The following is a 17,077-nucleotide window of genomic DNA, read 5'->3' as shown; positions in this document are numbered from 1 at the left end:
CTCGCAGCATGAAATGCTTCCCTTCGCTGGCCTAAAAAACGTGAAAAAATGACACCAGTTTTGCGGTCTATCAGATTACAGATTACTAATTCAAATCCCTTTGTTCGTTGGTTAAAAAAAAAGAAAACAAATCGCTTGTTCAGGATAAAAGGAAGCTGCTTACCCTTCAGAATGACGTTTAACATGTGTGATGCCCAACAGGAATACACGTTCGTTTTTGACGGAAATGAGCGACGAAGGTTTGGGAGGGAAAGTTTAACTTTGTGGATGTGTTTTATCATCAGGGATTCCAAGAGCAAATGATGCAGAATCTGAGTCAAATGACAGATGTTATCGATCCGTTAGCTCAAGCAGCTAAATCTGAACCAGAGAACATTGGTCACAGGGTATGTAAATTAAACGAAAGTTATTTTACAGAATAAATGTGCAATGTTAAGCGATTTATAGGTATGAGAATGATGTTTTTTGTACGAGCCTGGCAAAACAAAGAACACAATTGAGTCGAACCTATAAATGAAGATCTAAAATGGGTTAGTCATCAGCCTACTCTGTAAGCAAAGACCTGAGACCTCGAAAACAGTGAGAGCTGTAGACAACGGATTACAAAAACTTAGACGTGAATATACTTGTGTTGTTGTAATGAGATGCTGTTTCGACGCCCTTTTGTCGAGGTCTTAGGTCTAAGCTTTCGATACCTTACTCTGCGGCGCGCAATTCCTCGAACATTCTTTTCTAGTTTTACTGGAACTTCATTTGTAACTCTTTTTGGCGTATTCCTTTAAGCTAATCATATGATCAAGCGACCGCGGAAGGATTAGCTCAGTCGGTAGAGCGCTTGACTGTAGAGCGAGATGTTGCGGGTTCGATTCCCGGGGCCGGACCAATACACGGGGTCTTAAAGTAACGAACGCTAGACCTTTGCGAGGCTCGGATACCACGTAAAATGGCAGTCTCCTCTCCATTAGGAAACGTGAAAACAGCGTCCCCTGTTAAGGTTGATTTCCACTGACGCGTTTTTGACTACGTACATAAATTTTAACCATGGGTAAATAAAATAGAGGCATGGTAAAAAGTGCTGAGCGTAAACGAGAAGTTGAGCGAGTTTCGACTTTTATGCTTACGAGTAACCTTTCATGCATTGCCTCTATTTATTTGCGAACGTAAATTTTACGCACGTAGGTACGCAAAAATTACGCGACACTGGAAATCAACCCTTAGTGAATACATTGACACTCAAATAAAGTGCGTTTCTTTTCTATCTTTCGATATATTACAGGTTGCACAGGTGTCGAGTTTCTTAGCTCCGCTAGCTGATCTAGCAGTGGGTGCCGCATCACGCATGGCAGATGTTCAGCGTAAGGTGGACTTGTTAGATCAGGCCAAGACTGTCGCTGAATCAGCCGCTCAGCTCATGTACGCTACTAAAGAAGGTGGCGGAAACCCCAAGGTGAATTGAAAAATCTTCATTATGTTTGCAAATTGCTCCTAAATTGCTAATTCGGCGACAGATAATTCATACCTGTAGATAGCAATGTGACACACCTAGCACCCGAACAGCCAGTAGTAGTCTTTCCCTCTTAAACCTTGACGTCCACGCCCTACCTAAGCATTTCATTAAAGAGGCTATGTCACGCTATTTGATCTCTTTTTAAAAATAAACAGGAACTTTTTTCTCCTCAATTGATCCAGTTTTGTTATTCAAGAATATATTTAGGCACTAAAACTCTTTCCTGTAGTCTATTAGAATAGTCTTCTGTTGAAACTTGAAAAGGGTTTGGCCAACTTTTTCACAATTAATGCTGTGTGGTCGAGACAGCAGCAAAAATGTAGAAATTTTCAAAAATAATGCGACTTTTTTTAATTTTAACAAACATGTTTCGACGGTACATCCGTCATCGTCAGTGTGACGGTTACAGTTTAAAGCGATAAAACGTGCCTGTTACAATTTATACGTCACTTTGCTTTGGAAAACAATACACTATGTAAATCTTAAAGTTAACGGAGTTAATGCGTGCACGCATCTATAGAGAATGCTGTGTCTGCCAAAAGTCGCCAAAAAAATTATTGTGGTTATTGCTCCCTGGTAAAATTTTCTTGGTATCTTCGTCATAACTTTACAGGAACATTTTGTTTATGGTTAAAGGCATCAAGTAATGATTTAAGCACAGAGTTGACCTTAAACAGCAATATCCCCTTGACATAGCCCCTTTAAGAATAGCCCCTCTAGAGCTAAGTAACTTTTATTTGAGTGTAAAAGAATGAATGAGTGAGTTTAGAAATAAACAATGGTGCTGCGTCGGTTGGTGGGGTAAAACACAAGAATTTGGTTTCATCAGCTAAGTTGACAAAGTAAATTTACCAATGATTCATAAGCTGACTCTTCGAGTGCCGTCCCTTCGTCAGGCGAATACGCTTCACTTTAAATAGGATTGTGTGAGTACACCATAGTTAATAGTTTCTGAGCGACTTTTGCCAAACAGCACCATTAATCGTGCAGTGTCGGTCCGAGGTTCTTAAGTGGTCAGTCTGCTTCTTTCGTACAAGTCCTTAACCAAAGCACATCTGGTATTGTCTTCATAAGTGCTAAATAAGATGTACGGAGAACATTGTAGGAATGTGCGCGTTGATATAAGTCTTCATTGTTAAATGAAATAATTTGAGTTAGCATTAATCACCTGTAATGATGTTACAGAGTGTTCACAGTCATCCAGATATTGATGAGGCCGCCCAGGGAATGAAAGAAGCTGTAAAGGATCTTGGACAGACGTTAGAAGAGGCAGCCAGTGAATCCGGCGTGGTGTCCGGGTTGATTGACAGTATTGGAAAAGCAGTGGCTGAGGTGGGTTAACTTATGTATCACGAGATGAAGTTGACCGGACTGCTAGCAGTCCCTCGGGATTATCGCGTGTGCGAGCATGTTACGAGCGAGCGAGCGAGTGAGCGAGCGAGGTATACTCGCGAGTCCCTTTTTGAATGGTTTGTTCTTTCGAGTCCTACCAAGTTTCAACTGACAGACTGAAAAGGGACTCCTCGCAGTTAAGTGATAACCCGATAGTTATTTATGGGTTGTGATTCAGATCTAGACAAAGCTGTCTAAGTTATATTTTCATTTCCAGGATTATGACTTCCCTTTACTAGCATTATTAATTGAAAGCGCATGGATGACTAAAGAAAGAAACCGTTAAACGGAACAGTTTGGACAGTCAAATAAAACCTAATCTTCCCTGTTAACACTGTCAGTTTTCTCCTTTTGGCGTGTTTTGTCAGTGTTGGGAACTGATGAACAATATCCTCTCTCCCCAATTAAGGGTTTTTTTTCTCGCGTTATGTCATTGAATCATGTTGGACTACCTCGAAATTACATTAACCCTTTAATCCCCAATATCCACATACAAATTCTCCAAACTGATCTTTATACATTTCTTTAAAGAATTAGTTGAGAGAATTTGACAAAAGATCAAAGCATATTCCGTTTGGTGATCATTTTATTGATTCTCATAACCTTTACTCTTGATGATCTGCTGATGTTGTTAGGAGAAAATTGATGTTGGTCACTCTTGGGACTTAATTTGTTAAAACTTGCTTTCTCTTTATCATAGAATAGGCAAGTGTCTGACCAGAATCTTTCTGTGGGATTTGTGAAAGGTCTTGCTTTGTTTTTAGATCAGTCAGCCCCTGAGTGATGACCGTGCGGAGAGTGCTGATGTTATTGATGAACCGTTTGTGAATTACCAAGAGAGAATGACTCGGGCCATGAAGGAACTAACCAGGAGGGGACACGATATGGTGAGATTTCTCTGATCAAAATGAGAAATAATATTATAGTTTTAGTCTTTAGTCTGTATTGCTGCCTACTTTTCATTATCTCACGAGAGATGTTGTTTAATTCGTTTTCTTGTTATATTTGGTCCAACTGTGCATATTTCCAGCTTTAGAGCCTTCCACAGTTCAGTGGCAGAGAATTGTAAACTGGGAAATCATTGACCAACGTGACACTTATTTTGTTATCAGATATCGCACAGTTTACACGAAAAAGATTTAGCCGAAGTTTTCCCTCAGTTGTTCTTTTACGAAAGTTTGCTCGTTATCATGGCGCGACATCGACGTCGAAACGTCGTCATTTATTCATTTTGCGCAAAAAAATACATTAAAAGTCGCTGGGCTGTAACCAGAAATACGTTATGGCTGAAGAAACCAATATGAAAAACCCGTAGGTTTAGCAGGTTATGCCTTTAGGCTGGCTGAATACATTGTTGTAGGGAAATAAATAATCCCTCGTAAGCTTTAAGAACTGTCAAGCACAATCTACAGCGGATGATGTGGGGGAGCCGTGACATAAGGCTTGTGTGCTGACATTATGTTTACTGGGTTTGTGTTTTAGGTCGGTAAATCAACAACTGATCCAACCAAACTTGGTCCGCTGGGAAAAGACATCAGTAAACTTTACAATGATATTGCAAAGGACACTAAAGGTGCTGTCAAGACAGTTGGCAACCCAGAGGTATGCGCTGTATAGTAGCACTTATTACAAACCCACAGGACGTAACTAGTCGTGAATCAACGCGAATCCGTTAACAAACGTAACGACAATTGTGTTTATTATACGTTGTACTCACTATCTTTCTTTTCATTGGCTAAAAGCCTACAGCTAATTTCTGAGTAATCTGTAGGTTGCGCGCGCAGTGCATGATTTCCAATAACAGTATCAATTCAGGTTCCTTGCGCCGATGTGTTTGTCGTTATTTTCTTCAAAGCAATGTATAATATAACAATTATTAGATTCGGTTTTTGTGATGTGAGGTCTCCGTAAGTGTTATCAGCCTCGGCCTTCGGCTCGGCTGATAACACTTCCCTCGACCTTGATTATTCCGGATATCACAAAAATCTCATCCAATAATTGTTTATTATTAGTGTACCGTAGCTGTAATGTTTAAATGTGCATAGCGGCGTTTACAAACAGACCGGCTTGTGCTAAGGTACCGCCTTGAGACCTGTAGACGGACAAGGTGAACGTATTAAATACCTATACCCGATATCGTGCGTGGAAGAAGTTTTTTTTCTATGATTTGCGTGGGGTTTCTAATAATAAGCTACTCACGGGTTTTCCATCTTCTCTGAAATGAATGGTGGGTAACGTGGTGGGGAATTATGTTGTTTCAGATTGCGCATCGTATTCGCACTGGTGTACAGGGTTTGGGCGAGGCGTGCATCAGCTTGATTCAGAGTGGAGGAGCTGTGCAGAGCAGTCCCAAGGATCCCTTCTCTAAACGAGAACTCGCTGAAAACTGCCGACATATGGCAGAAAAGGTAACTTGTCACAGTTGTTAATGACAAAAAAAGGGTTCAGCGAAGAGTTTTACGGAGCAAACTTCTTCCTCAATTGTGTGATCGAGCTTATCGGTTACGTGATCGCTCATCACGTGACCATTGTGAAGCTCCTTATACAACATGTATATTAAGGCTGTGTATCACATGACTGAGATAAATATGAGCATACAACGTCGAATTATTTTGCTGTGCAAAACTCTTTACTTTGAAAGGAGAAGCGTGCATTGTTGCGTTCCTTGTTGTGGAGTTTTATTTAAGACAAACCTCCGCGAAAGTGAATGATCATGTTGACGGTTGTTCGTCATATTGTGCTCGGAAATATATAAGTATCATTTGGTTTTTTTGTTTCGATTGACTGAAAGGCAAAAAGTGCAAGAGAGTCAGTTTCTCGTTGTAACACAGAACCCAAGAAACTTGATGGCGACACTTAATCAAAACTCGCTCACTACAAGAGGTCACAAGAATGTCACTCTGTTTTTGTACAACGCGAAATACAAATGCCAGCACGAATTTTAAAGGGGCTGTGTTACGGCAGTCCAGTTCATTTTGTTTAATTTTGCCAACTACTCGCCCTCAATCGCTATGGAACTTAAAGTAAGCAAAGAAATTTCATGTAAATGACAAAATCAGAGATCCTAGACAAACAAATATGTCTCCTGAGCATTATTTTTGAAGTTGCAAGCAGCAGGGATCAACTTTGAAAAACTGTTAGGCTGAACAGTTTTCAAAAATCCTAATTTCAATCCGTTTCAATCTTCTTCAGTTTTGCCCATCCGTGACATCTGTTGTTTCTGTTATGTTATTTTAACCTTCCTTTAAAGTTTTAAGCGGTTATTTTTATGTATCTCTTAATGTAACAGGCATTTTGTAATTTCCTAATTTGGCTGAATTTCGTGACACAGCTCCTTTAAGAGGCATATTGAGTGCTGGTCTCTTTGGTCAACAACTTCCATGCAACTTCGGGTGACTTGTGAAGACGAGGGACCATTGATACATCAAGTTTATAGCTATTTTATTTCATATTTTATCACTTTGCTTCTCAGGTTTCTCATCTCCTCGCGGCTCTCCAACAAGGCTCACGTGGAACCCAGGCCTGCATCAATGCAGCGAGCGCGGTACAAGGAATAGTAGGGGACCTGGACACTACTGTGATGTTTGCAGCAACTGGTACGCTGCATCCAGAGACAGAAGGCGACACATTTGGAGATCACAGGTTTGCTTCAGTTCCCACTACCCTTATTTGGGACCTTGACACGGATCTTTAGCATCTGCGGCGGCGACGGTAGCGAAAACGTCACGCAAAAAGTGAATTCGCGCTGCTTCAAACTACTTCGCTCTTATTCCATCTCGTTCAATTTGTCAAATTTTGGCGAGAAGTAGAATTCTAAAAGTTTGTATCTAAATTCCGAAAAAGAAAACGTAAGTCGTTTTCGCGTGTTCACGTCCTAAGAAAACGTGAAATTAGAAAGTTTCACGTGATAGTCGTGCGACAACGGCAAAGAAACGTACAGAAAAGCGTGATTCACGTGCAGAGTTGTTGTTTTGCCAATCTAAACCTATGGCTTTTTTGCCGTCGCCGTAGTTGCTGCGGAAGCTCCCTATCCGACGACGGCTACCACAACGGGGATATAGAAACGATAACATTAATACCCAAAACATTATTTCTGCGTGTACAGTTTTTGTGTACATTTCTTTGCCCTCACTGCACGACCTCGAGGTGAAAATGCCTAATTTCACGTATTCTGGAGGACGTAAACAAGCGACGACGAAATATATTCAGTAAGCGAGCTGTAATAATCGTGATGAAGATTGAAAGATTTTTAGCGACGGTTTCGCTGCCTTTAGCGTCTTCGGATCTTAAGGGCCCTAGAAATGCATTTGTGAACGTGGGTCATGGTCCTCAGTGATGGGTCGTGATTCAACATAGAATGATTTGAGTATTTTTTTTGTGTTACAGTGTCACCAAGTTACAAACGCTGACCCAAACTGACCTCCTGTCTCAATTTCGTTGTTAGTAAAGCACTGTGAAGCACATTTGGTGAAAAAGCATTACCTTTGTTTATTCATGGTTATGGTTAACGTAACTGCTTAATATCTCCGTGAGCATAGCTGAGAGTTTCTTGTAAAAACAGTTATGTATAGACGGTTCATCGTATACTGTAGTTTTCCATAAAATAGCATAAAATAGATTCATTGCGTTAACCCGGTTATTTGATTCTTCTCTTTATTCTTAGTCCCCGCGGGGGATGCTGCTGGGTAGCTTGGACTTCGGGCACGAGACTCCGTTAAGGGTACCGGATACGTTCAGGTGCAGAAACGCCTGACAAAGCCCTTGGCCTGCTACACCGGTTATTTTTTTACATGCCACGTGAGGTTCTCCCCACGTGCGTCCTCGAATATTTTGTATTCGTTCTAACTAAACCGGAGCCTGCTACGCCGGTTACTCGCCTGCGTGGGAGGCTACCAGTGATGCAGCGCGATTTTGCTTTCGAAAACTGATTCGAACGCTCGCATTTAAAAAAATAATTTTAAAAATCGACATTGCGTAAGATAGCCAGTTCAAAAAGCTTTAATTTGATATAGTTGAGTAGGCTTTGAGGTATTGCGGGCAGTTTAACCGGAACGGGCTACAACACTTCCAAGTGAGACACCCCTGAAATCCGGTAACCTTAAAACTGCATTCCATCCCACTGACTAAAGCAAAAACTAACAAAACTGCAACAAACAATATTTTACTTATCTGGCATTATTTGTGATCCCTGTAGAGAGGCTATCCTTCGAACAGCTAAGACTCTGGTAGAAGACACCAAGAACCTTGTCTCAGCAGCACAGGCATCCCAAGATGTGCTGGCTTCGGCTGCCCAGTCTGCAGTTGGTTCAGTTTCTAATTTAGCTGACAATGTCAAGTTAGGAGCCATTGCTCTTGGGTCCGATGATAGTGATGCTCAGGTATAAATCTCATTGTCAGTGTCAAAATACTCTAGTACATAGGTTTGTTTATGTAACAATTTGGCCAGAGTTATTCAAAAGGTGGATAGGGGTTGATTTCCACTGTCGCGTAATTTTTCCGTGCGACCGCACGTAAAATGTACGTGTGTCAGTGAAGTAGAGGCAATGTATGGAAGGCTACGCGTAAACGTAAAAGTTGAGCGAGGTTCAACTTTTACGTTTACGCGTGACCTACCATACTTTGCGTTTATTTTTGTACTCGTGTAAAATTTACGTGCATTCGCACGGAAAAATTTCGCGATAGTGAAAATCCACCTTAACGTTATTCACTTAATAAATCTCTATCCAGTGGATAGTGCAACTGGTTTACCCAACACTTATGCTGGGTAGCGATTTATCCGGTGGATAGCGCTATCCAGCGTTTGAAGAAGCGGGCCTGTTGTGGAATTCCTTTCTGCGTTGAAAACAGTAGTAGTATTGTTAGTGTTACGGACAGATGGAATCACCAGTTGACGTGTAACAAACGTTTGAAAACACAACAATGCCCACACTACAAAACAAAAGCGAACCAGTAATAGTTTTCGCAACTCCAAGAAATTCCCGAAAACACTGCTAAATGCTTATACCTGGCCTGTAAAGTGCCGAATTGAGTAGGCCCCCACAATTCCTTCACTAATTTGTTTGTTTGTTTTTTCTTTTCTTTTCTTTTTCTTTTTCATTTTTTTTTTAACAGCAAATGTTATTGAACGCTGCTAAAGACGTAGCATCTGCCTTAGGTGCGTTGATTAACGCCACCAAGAATGCTTCTGGTAAGCCCACCAATGATCCAGCCACAGAGGTGCTCAAGACAACTGGAAAGGTGAAAGATAATTTATCTTGTTATCGATAGTTACGATGCGTTTTGTGATCTGTTAGTCATGTGGTGTTGTCATGCCCTGTTATGATATGTCATGTCATGTTTCTGTATGCCGTGGGTTTATTTTTCAGACTATGGTCGCAAGCGTGTCTTCCCTTCTCAAAACTGTGAAAAGCGTGGAGGATAAAGCCCTACGTGGCACCAGGGCGTTAGAGTCTACTATAGATGCCGTCAAACAGGCTGTTCTTGTAAGTTGGATAGTTTGAACAACGTATAATTTTTTGCTTGTTTCAGTTTTGTAAGGTTAGTGGCAGTAGAATGGGCGTTTTGTAATAGTTGGTCACGCGATCAGCCACCTGTAAACACGACATCAATTCGCTTTCAAAAAATGATATAAGCAGGAACTGAAAGAACTGTAAATTTTCAGCTGTATATAAAAATGAGCGATGACTACGGCCGCCAAAAATTAGAAGAATTTGTTTGGGTAAAATAACTCTCGTCGCGACTGAGTAGTTTTCCAAACAATGCCTTGTAAATTTTAAAATATTGAAACTGTCGTAAAATCTTTCCCTTACGCAGTTCAGGGCTCAAATTGTCTGTTTTGAACAAAAGAAAATTTGAACCCCGTAATACCTAGGAGAAATATTTTACGACAGTTTGAAAATTTCAAAATTTACAAGGATTTGTATGGAAAACCTCTTAGCTGTGACTGGGTGGTAAAAGTTTTTTTTCCCCAGGCAAATCCGTCTAATTTTTGGCTGCCGTTGCAATGGCTACGGAACAGAATCAATAGTTTCACGTTCCAGAACTGGTTTAAGAAATGAAGTTAAGCCTTTTCTCCTGGCTCCGTTTTTAGGTTGTCCAAAATCCCTCCATGCCTGTTCGTGATGCCACACCTGAAGAGCTTATAAGGAGCACCAAAGATGTAACCTTGGCAACGGCTAAAGCAGTAGCTGCTGGGAATTCTTGTCAACAAGACGACATCATCACAGCTGCAAACATGGGCCGCAAAGCAGTTACTGAGATGCTGATCATCTGCAAGGTAATTCAAAACTACAATGTAATAAAGTTTTTTTGGATTGTAACGTGGCTTAAAACTACATTCATGGACAAAAGTCTTGGGACACTTGTATTTCTGGCGCGTTTTCCAATTCACACAGGTCCATCCCCTCCCCTCACCCCACAAACAATGTTAGACGCGTATATTTATAATTTTTTCCGAGTTTCAACTTTGTATAGGGTGGGGTGAGGCAGAACTGCAAGAAATTTTCGAAAAGGCTGCACTGTTTTAAGAGGGAACCGAGAAATGACCGAAAAATATGAATATTGCAGTAGTACTGTCCCAAGGACTTTTGTCCAGGATTGTAGTGTTCACAAGTAACCATGGTTTTGCATGTGACTACCTTGTTGTATGCGCATGGTGTTACCCGACATAAATGTCGTGTTGTAATAAATGCGGCATTGTTGCGTAACGTGAAGGTTACGAGATTGACCGATATCATTTTGATTGTTTGTTTATTAGGCTGCCGCCCACAAGGCAGACAATAATGAAGCTAGGACCCAGGCCCTTAGGAGTGGAATGGAGTGTGGCGCTGCGTTTGGAGAAATGTTGGATCTTGTTCATAATGTAAGGCTTGTAGATTCTTGGCTACAAAAAGACGGTATTAGGAAAAAAAGGTGTTAACGGGTATCTTAGAAACCATCACCTTGACGTCCTTGTGCCTCCTAAAAAATGTTGTAATATGTTTTTGTTTTACTTGACGAGTTGATCTTGATTTGTTGGGTTCATCAACAGATTGTACAGAAACCGACCCAGGAAAAGAAACTAAAGCTAACACCGCAATCCAAGCTTGTGGCTGACCATGTTGCTAAACTCGTGCATTCTGCTGAGGCCTTAAAAGGTACAAAACCATTCTAGTAGCCTTGATAATGGATGTCAGAGAAAAACTGACATAATCTTTCACATTTAAAATGTCGTTGCAATGTCAGAGGATACATAATTCATGCAATAATAAGTTTGTAAGAGAAAAAAACGAGGTTCGGGACCTTCTCAGTGTTAAGCTATAACTTCGAATGACGTCGGCCGTGATTCTCGTCTCTACCTGAGCAAACCCCCCGCAACCCACACCCCACCCCCCACCCCTCGCTAGACTGCGCAATCTTTTCGTCTTGTGACAACAGTCTTAACTATAATACACGATCCTCAGTTGAGAATGTATTGGAAGTACCCAAATTCCGCTCAATCTCTGGTCTTCAAACTTTTCATGTAAGTGGAACTCATCTTTGGAACAGTTCATGTGACAATGCTCTATTATAATTGCACATAAGAGAAATTTTAGTAAACTCTTAGCGAACACCATATTAGACAGTATGTCAAAGCCTATGCCACTGTATATTTTAAGTATTTCAGTATTTTTTTATGGGGTTTTCTTTTTGGGCCATGGTGTAAACTACTGTTTTAACACTAATTTGTATTCACCCGATGAAGGTTCATTAGTTTATCTCTCCTCTACCGCCCTTTTACTTCTTCATTGTTATTTCTTTCCCCAAGTTATCCTTGCCTCCTTAAATGCTCATCACAGTATGATGTACTTGCTTTCAGGTGCCGACTGGGTCAATCCTGAAGATCCTAATGTTATTGCTGAGAATGAACTTCTTGGTGCAGCTGCTGCCATTGAGGCAGCTGCCAGAAAACTGGCCGAGCTAAAACCAAAACCCAGACCCAAGGTACAACAGTCTCTCCTTATTTTCTTTTACAATGTTAAGGACCCTTCCTCTTTCTTTGAATGCTCACAATATTGGTTTGGTTAGGTATGTCACTGTTTAAAAGTTCTAATAGTCTATTTATCAAAGCAAGTGTTCTGTTCCCAGAATTTAAATTCTTTAAAGAGAATTTTTTTGGAATGCATTACTAAGTGAATTCAATTAAATTTATCACTGATTGGAATACGCAGCAAATTTAGTTGGCTTGTCATTACTGAAGCCCTTTAACTAGCTGTGTTGTCGAATTGAAACCAAACAAAGCCTAATGCCTTTATAGTAAGCCTAATATCTTTATATTGTCCTCACAATGATTAGTTAAACTTGCTTATTTTGTTTTCATTTTATCTTGGTAAGGAGGCAGACGAGTCTCTCAACTTCGAAGAGCAGATTTTAGAAGCCGCCAAAGCTATCACGGCCGCAACTGTGGCACTAGTCAAGTCTGCATCAGTCGCACAAAAGGAATTAGTGGCAACTGGAAGAGTAAGTTACTTTTATACCCAAAATCCTCTATAAAGCCCTCTCCAGTGACCTATTAGCCTGCGAAGGCAGACGTATTTCCGGTCATCGCTTCGTCGAGTGAAGCGACGACCGGAAATACGTCTGCGTTCGCAGGCTAGGTACCTATTTATTTTAAGCACGTTTAGGGCGGGGGGATTATTTAAGAGATCGGGCTTATTTGGTTTAGCGAAGGTGATGGTATCAGTTTTCCATAAAAAAAACTAAAACTCAAATTTGAAAAGCTCAAGTACATGAAGTTGAAGCTTATCTAGTCGAAAATCAAAAACAAATCCGGACTTCTAGCGTGTCATTAAACCATACCGGATCAGTCCACGTGAAGTGTTACATTTGCGGTTAAATAATACAGCTATCCTTGATTTATTTCGTCGTGAAGAGTGATATGTGGGAAGGGGGACGGGATATGATAGAGAATTCACGGTACTTAAAATTTCCTTGCGGCTACCTTGCAGTTGATGATTTCTTTTCATGATGTTATATTTAACAATTATTCTTTAAAATCAAGGTGAATAGTGGCAAAATATTCGCGGCTCGGTAAATATTCTTAAAGCCACTATTCACCGAGATTGAAAAGAATAATTGTTTTAGTATATACACACGAAGTGATCTCAACAAAATCAGAGAGGAAACCATTTAAAAGTACAATTTGATTGACAGATCAAATCACGCGTAAGGTTAAGAATAGATCTTTGCAGAATTTTCAAACATGGCAATTCACAAGTTTATCATTTCGCAAACAACAGCTTAATGGCTTAAATGGAAACGCTAAAAGTTTGAACTGTTTCCTTACCTGAGAAGAAAAGTAGAGCTTTGTTGTTTTCTGTTGACACGCCAAGTTTATAACCAAAAGGGTTTGTTGTGTCGTTCTTCGCGTGAAGTGCTGACAAAAATGGTGGCTCGGTTGCTCGAGGTAAGACGTCGTCTTCCTGTATCATTCTTTTTCCTGTTTACTTGAAACGTAGAATTTCTGCAAACGTTTCCTTTTAAATTTGTTTGTCATAAATGAACTTCGATTTTTGAGCCCAAATTTTCTTGTTAGAAAATGCTGAGTTCACGAAACGGCTTCTTATACGCGAATGCACGGGAGTTGTAAACAATCCATCGAGCACAAAACTCAGCTCCAGTAAATTGAAAAACGCCGTACAATATCGCGTATTGAATCCTTCCAAGACTGTACTTGCCTTAAAAAAAGTCAGCCCTAGGATTTTGTCCACTTTTAAAAGATCGTTCTCTAAAAAAATGTGAAAAACACCGAGCTCACACATTATCCACTCGCTAGGAGGTGAATATTGTTGAATAGTCCGAGATAGCGAACCAATCAGATTGCTTAAATCACCAAGATCACTGAGTGTGTATATACTAATAACATTTATCATGATAAATAGTATAAATTATGCCTTGGCAATGTGGTAACTTAGTCTATAGTTAATTAAAATCCCTGAACTTTTGATCACTGTATTTTAGGTGTGTTCTGCGTCCACTGACCCCAATGAAGATGGGCAGTGGTCTCAAGGACTGGTCTCTGCGGTAAGTGACAACTACCGTCTGCCTTTTGTTTGGCTTTACACACAACGAGGACGAATTAGAACTTGTTCAAGTACAGTCCTCGATCATTCATCTCCCGAAAAATTCGCCTACATTTTACAAATCGAGCGAGACTAAATAAACGCGTTAGAGTAGCATTAAGCTCTGTAATATCTCACAGCAATAAAGTATGAATTGAGAAAGGTCTTTAAACCTAAGTCGCAGATACAAATAATGCACATTTTTTATACATACTGTACAGAGGAATACTCACCTAAACGCTCTGTCTTAAATTTGCATATCACATTAAATAGTGCTTTGTACGGTATCAACGCACTCGTTGTTTTTGTATCAGAAATCTCACTTGTTTACTGCGCCCTCAAGAGGATAGAGTTGCTCTCGGCTGCGCTTCGAGCACCTCTTACGTCTCTTTCGTGCTCTCCAAACTTCCCGCGTGCTCAATATCTCGACATTGCACGCTGACGCATTAAGTAGTTGTTAGATGTATTTGTTGTCATATGATTTTGTAAAGCACCAGAGTTTGCAGTTAGGGTAGAGAAGGCAAGTTGTTTCCAGTGTTAACCGAAACATGGTCACGTGTGTTGTATTGCAGGCGCGGATGGTAGCAGCAGCCACCACGACATTGTGTGACGCTGCAAATGCTGCTGTCCAAGGCAACGCAAGTGAAGAGAGGTTGATCGCTGGTGCTAAACAAGTATCTAATTCTACCGCGCAATTGCTGCTGGCTTGTAGAGTGAAGGCCGATTCCAACAGTGAGGCACAGAGGAGACTTCAGGTATGCACTATAAGCTATTTTCGGTTAATTGCTCCAAGACTCTTAAAAGTGATAGACAAGAGCGTTCGAAGTACCGTAAAATTCCGAAAATAAGTCCCTCCATGTATAAGCTCCTCCAAATATAAGCCCCCCGAACTCGTAACGCAAAAAACCCTCCGTTAAATCCCCCCTCCAAATATAAACCCCCTTGGGGCTTGTACCTGGAAATTGCCTTCAAGTACAAAGTAAAACAAAGCAAAAACGGTAAATTTACTTCCAACTATAAGGCTAGCCCAATCGATTTTGAAACGCAAATTACCCTCCGTAGGTAAGCCCCTCCAAATATAAGCCCCTCTAAAAGGGCCTTTGAAAAATAAAAGCCCCGGGGCTTATTTTCGGAATTTTACGGTGGGCCCCTTTTTACTACTCTTAAGGACGGTGTCTAGCGCATTTGCCCTCAGTTTAGATTTCGCTTGTTTGATGCTAAGGACGCTTTGCATTTGTCAGAACTGGCCGACCGGAGCATTACCGGACCAGTCAGTTAGCGAATGAAATCAGCTTTTTCCAAGGGTTTTTGCTGAAAAACCATCTCCTTCGTGCATACTATTTAGTATTTGACTGATCTAGCTGGATAGTTTTGATTAGAAGTGAAATTCTCGTTATGATGGGAATGGTCTGGCCGGTCAGTTCCGATAAATACAAAAAGCGCCCTAAGTTTTCATTTACCTCATTTGGCCAATTGGACCACAAAAGACGTAAAAAGGTGTCTCATGAACTTGCGGAGGGTTGAGAGTTTAGAGATTGTTTGAATAGGCGATATACATGACAACTCTGTCAGAACCCACAGGCGCAGATCCACACCGGCTTCCAGCGTTTTACGGAAATCGGTCAGATTTTTCATAATAAATATATTTTCAACAAAAATTAAATAAAACACTTTCCAAATTGAACTCTGGCCAATATCGCATCCAAATGACTCGGAAACCGATGCAGGAAAGAGGACTTAAAGGAGTTAAAAATCCAAAAACTCCCCTTGGGGAGCCTGCCACTGGACCCCCTAGAAGCTTGCGCCTTCGGCGCTCGTTTAGGAAATCACTCAGTATTTATCCTAGATCCGCGCCTGACCCACCTCTCACAATACACACGCAATCAACGGAACTGTAGAAATTTTGAGAACATATATAAATTTAACGAGCTGCGAAATCTAGTCAAATTAATTCGCGGTCATGGAATCGAGTAGAGCTTGGCATATTTCAGGTTTAGCTTTAGTCGGCACAATTTCAGAGAAGCTAGTAACCGTCTTTTGCCGAGAAAGGTTGTTTTTGATGACTATCTTGTTTGTCTGCAGACCGCTGGCAACGCTGTGAAAAGAGCGGCAGATAATTTGGTTACCGCAGCGAAAAACGCCGCCATTTTTGAAGAACAAGAGACCACAGTCATCATTAATCAGCGTTTTGTTGGGGCAATGGCACAAGAGCTGGAGGCTCAAGAAAAAATCCTGCGTATCGAGAAAGAGCTGGCGGCTGCAAGGAGTAAACTGAGTCAAATAAGACAGGCCAAATACAGGGCTGAAGAAGACGATTAATGCAAACATGTCTGAAGTAGAATGTAGTCGGAGACTACGTCGAAGCAGTTATTGAAGTTCCAGGAAAGTGTGCAGTCGCTAGCCGGCAGCTTGAATTTAGGCAATAATTGTTACCAAAGAGGATGTCAACAAATAGCTAAAATTTATAAAGAATAAGGAGCAACTAAGAAGGCCCAAATCAGCCTTTCTTGAGTTGTTTGGTTTCTGTGTATAGTAAGGGTCTCTGTTTCCTTTCATGTTTTCTATAAAAAGGCAATCAATATTGGTTGGTTTTGTTAAGTTCAATGCCAAGGTCTCGTATTATTAAAATGCAGTTGACAAGAAGTTGAAAAAACGATGAATTTAGCAGCATATTTAGCTGAGTGCCAGCCCGTGGTTTGAGCCCTAAATTTAGTTACTTGGTAATATTTTATTTTCAATTAGCAAAAATTGAGTGTTCATTCTTCGAACGACTGTTAAGTTTGGGTCACTAATTGCGGAGAAAGCATACTAAAAAGACCACAACCCATCTAAATTTTTACTAGGAAAGACATTAGATAATGAACTACACGCGAACACTGTGGATAATAGTACTTAGTAAACAAAGTATTTTATACAAAACAATGCTACTTAAATGAAAATCTGAACATTACCAACATATTGGACGGGCATGTACGCTTACAGAGAGTTTTAAGTGATACAGAGCTGAAGAGAATAAAAACAATTTTTAGTAAAAGAATTAAAGTTTTTTTCTGAAGTAAACTGTGGTTGGTTTGTTGTTCGTTTTAATTTAATTAGTTTT

The 17,077-nt window shown here is 40.5% G+C and overlaps 1 protein-coding gene across 1 annotated transcript in view; it reads left to right on the top strand.

Annotated features, from left to right (window-relative positions):
* The window catches only part of LOC140935305 (talin-like), a 53,199-nt gene extending 36,180 nt beyond the window's left edge, over window positions 1-17,019 (top strand). The window contains exons 46-63 of the mRNA XM_073384850.1: window positions 285-386; window positions 1,277-1,447; window positions 2,693-2,839; window positions 3,664-3,786; window positions 4,382-4,501; window positions 5,161-5,307; window positions 6,372-6,541; window positions 8,094-8,277; window positions 9,011-9,136; window positions 9,265-9,381; window positions 9,990-10,175; window positions 10,656-10,760; window positions 10,929-11,034; window positions 11,736-11,860; window positions 12,251-12,376; window positions 13,877-13,939; window positions 14,550-14,732; window positions 16,060-17,019. Of these exons, the coding sequence (XP_073240951.1) occupies window positions 285-386; window positions 1,277-1,447; window positions 2,693-2,839; window positions 3,664-3,786; window positions 4,382-4,501; window positions 5,161-5,307; window positions 6,372-6,541; window positions 8,094-8,277; window positions 9,011-9,136; window positions 9,265-9,381; window positions 9,990-10,175; window positions 10,656-10,760; window positions 10,929-11,034; window positions 11,736-11,860; window positions 12,251-12,376; window positions 13,877-13,939; window positions 14,550-14,732; window positions 16,060-16,296 (2,538 nt within the window). The 3' untranslated portion in view covers window positions 16,297-17,019. The remainder of the gene's footprint in view (window positions 1-284; window positions 387-1,276; window positions 1,448-2,692; window positions 2,840-3,663; window positions 3,787-4,381; window positions 4,502-5,160; window positions 5,308-6,371; window positions 6,542-8,093; window positions 8,278-9,010; window positions 9,137-9,264; window positions 9,382-9,989; window positions 10,176-10,655; window positions 10,761-10,928; window positions 11,035-11,735; window positions 11,861-12,250; window positions 12,377-13,876; window positions 13,940-14,549; window positions 14,733-16,059) is intronic.
* The last annotated feature ends 58 nt before the right edge of the window (window positions 17,020-17,077 follow it).

Source organism: Porites lutea, chromosome 4 (assembly GCF_958299795.1).
Source record: "Porites lutea chromosome 4, jaPorLute2.1, whole genome shotgun sequence".
Lineage (NCBI taxonomy): Eukaryota > Metazoa > Cnidaria > Anthozoa > Scleractinia > Poritidae > Porites > Porites lutea.
The sequence above is the reverse complement of the archived record's forward strand: the minus strand, read 5'-3'. Positions and strand labels throughout refer to the sequence as shown.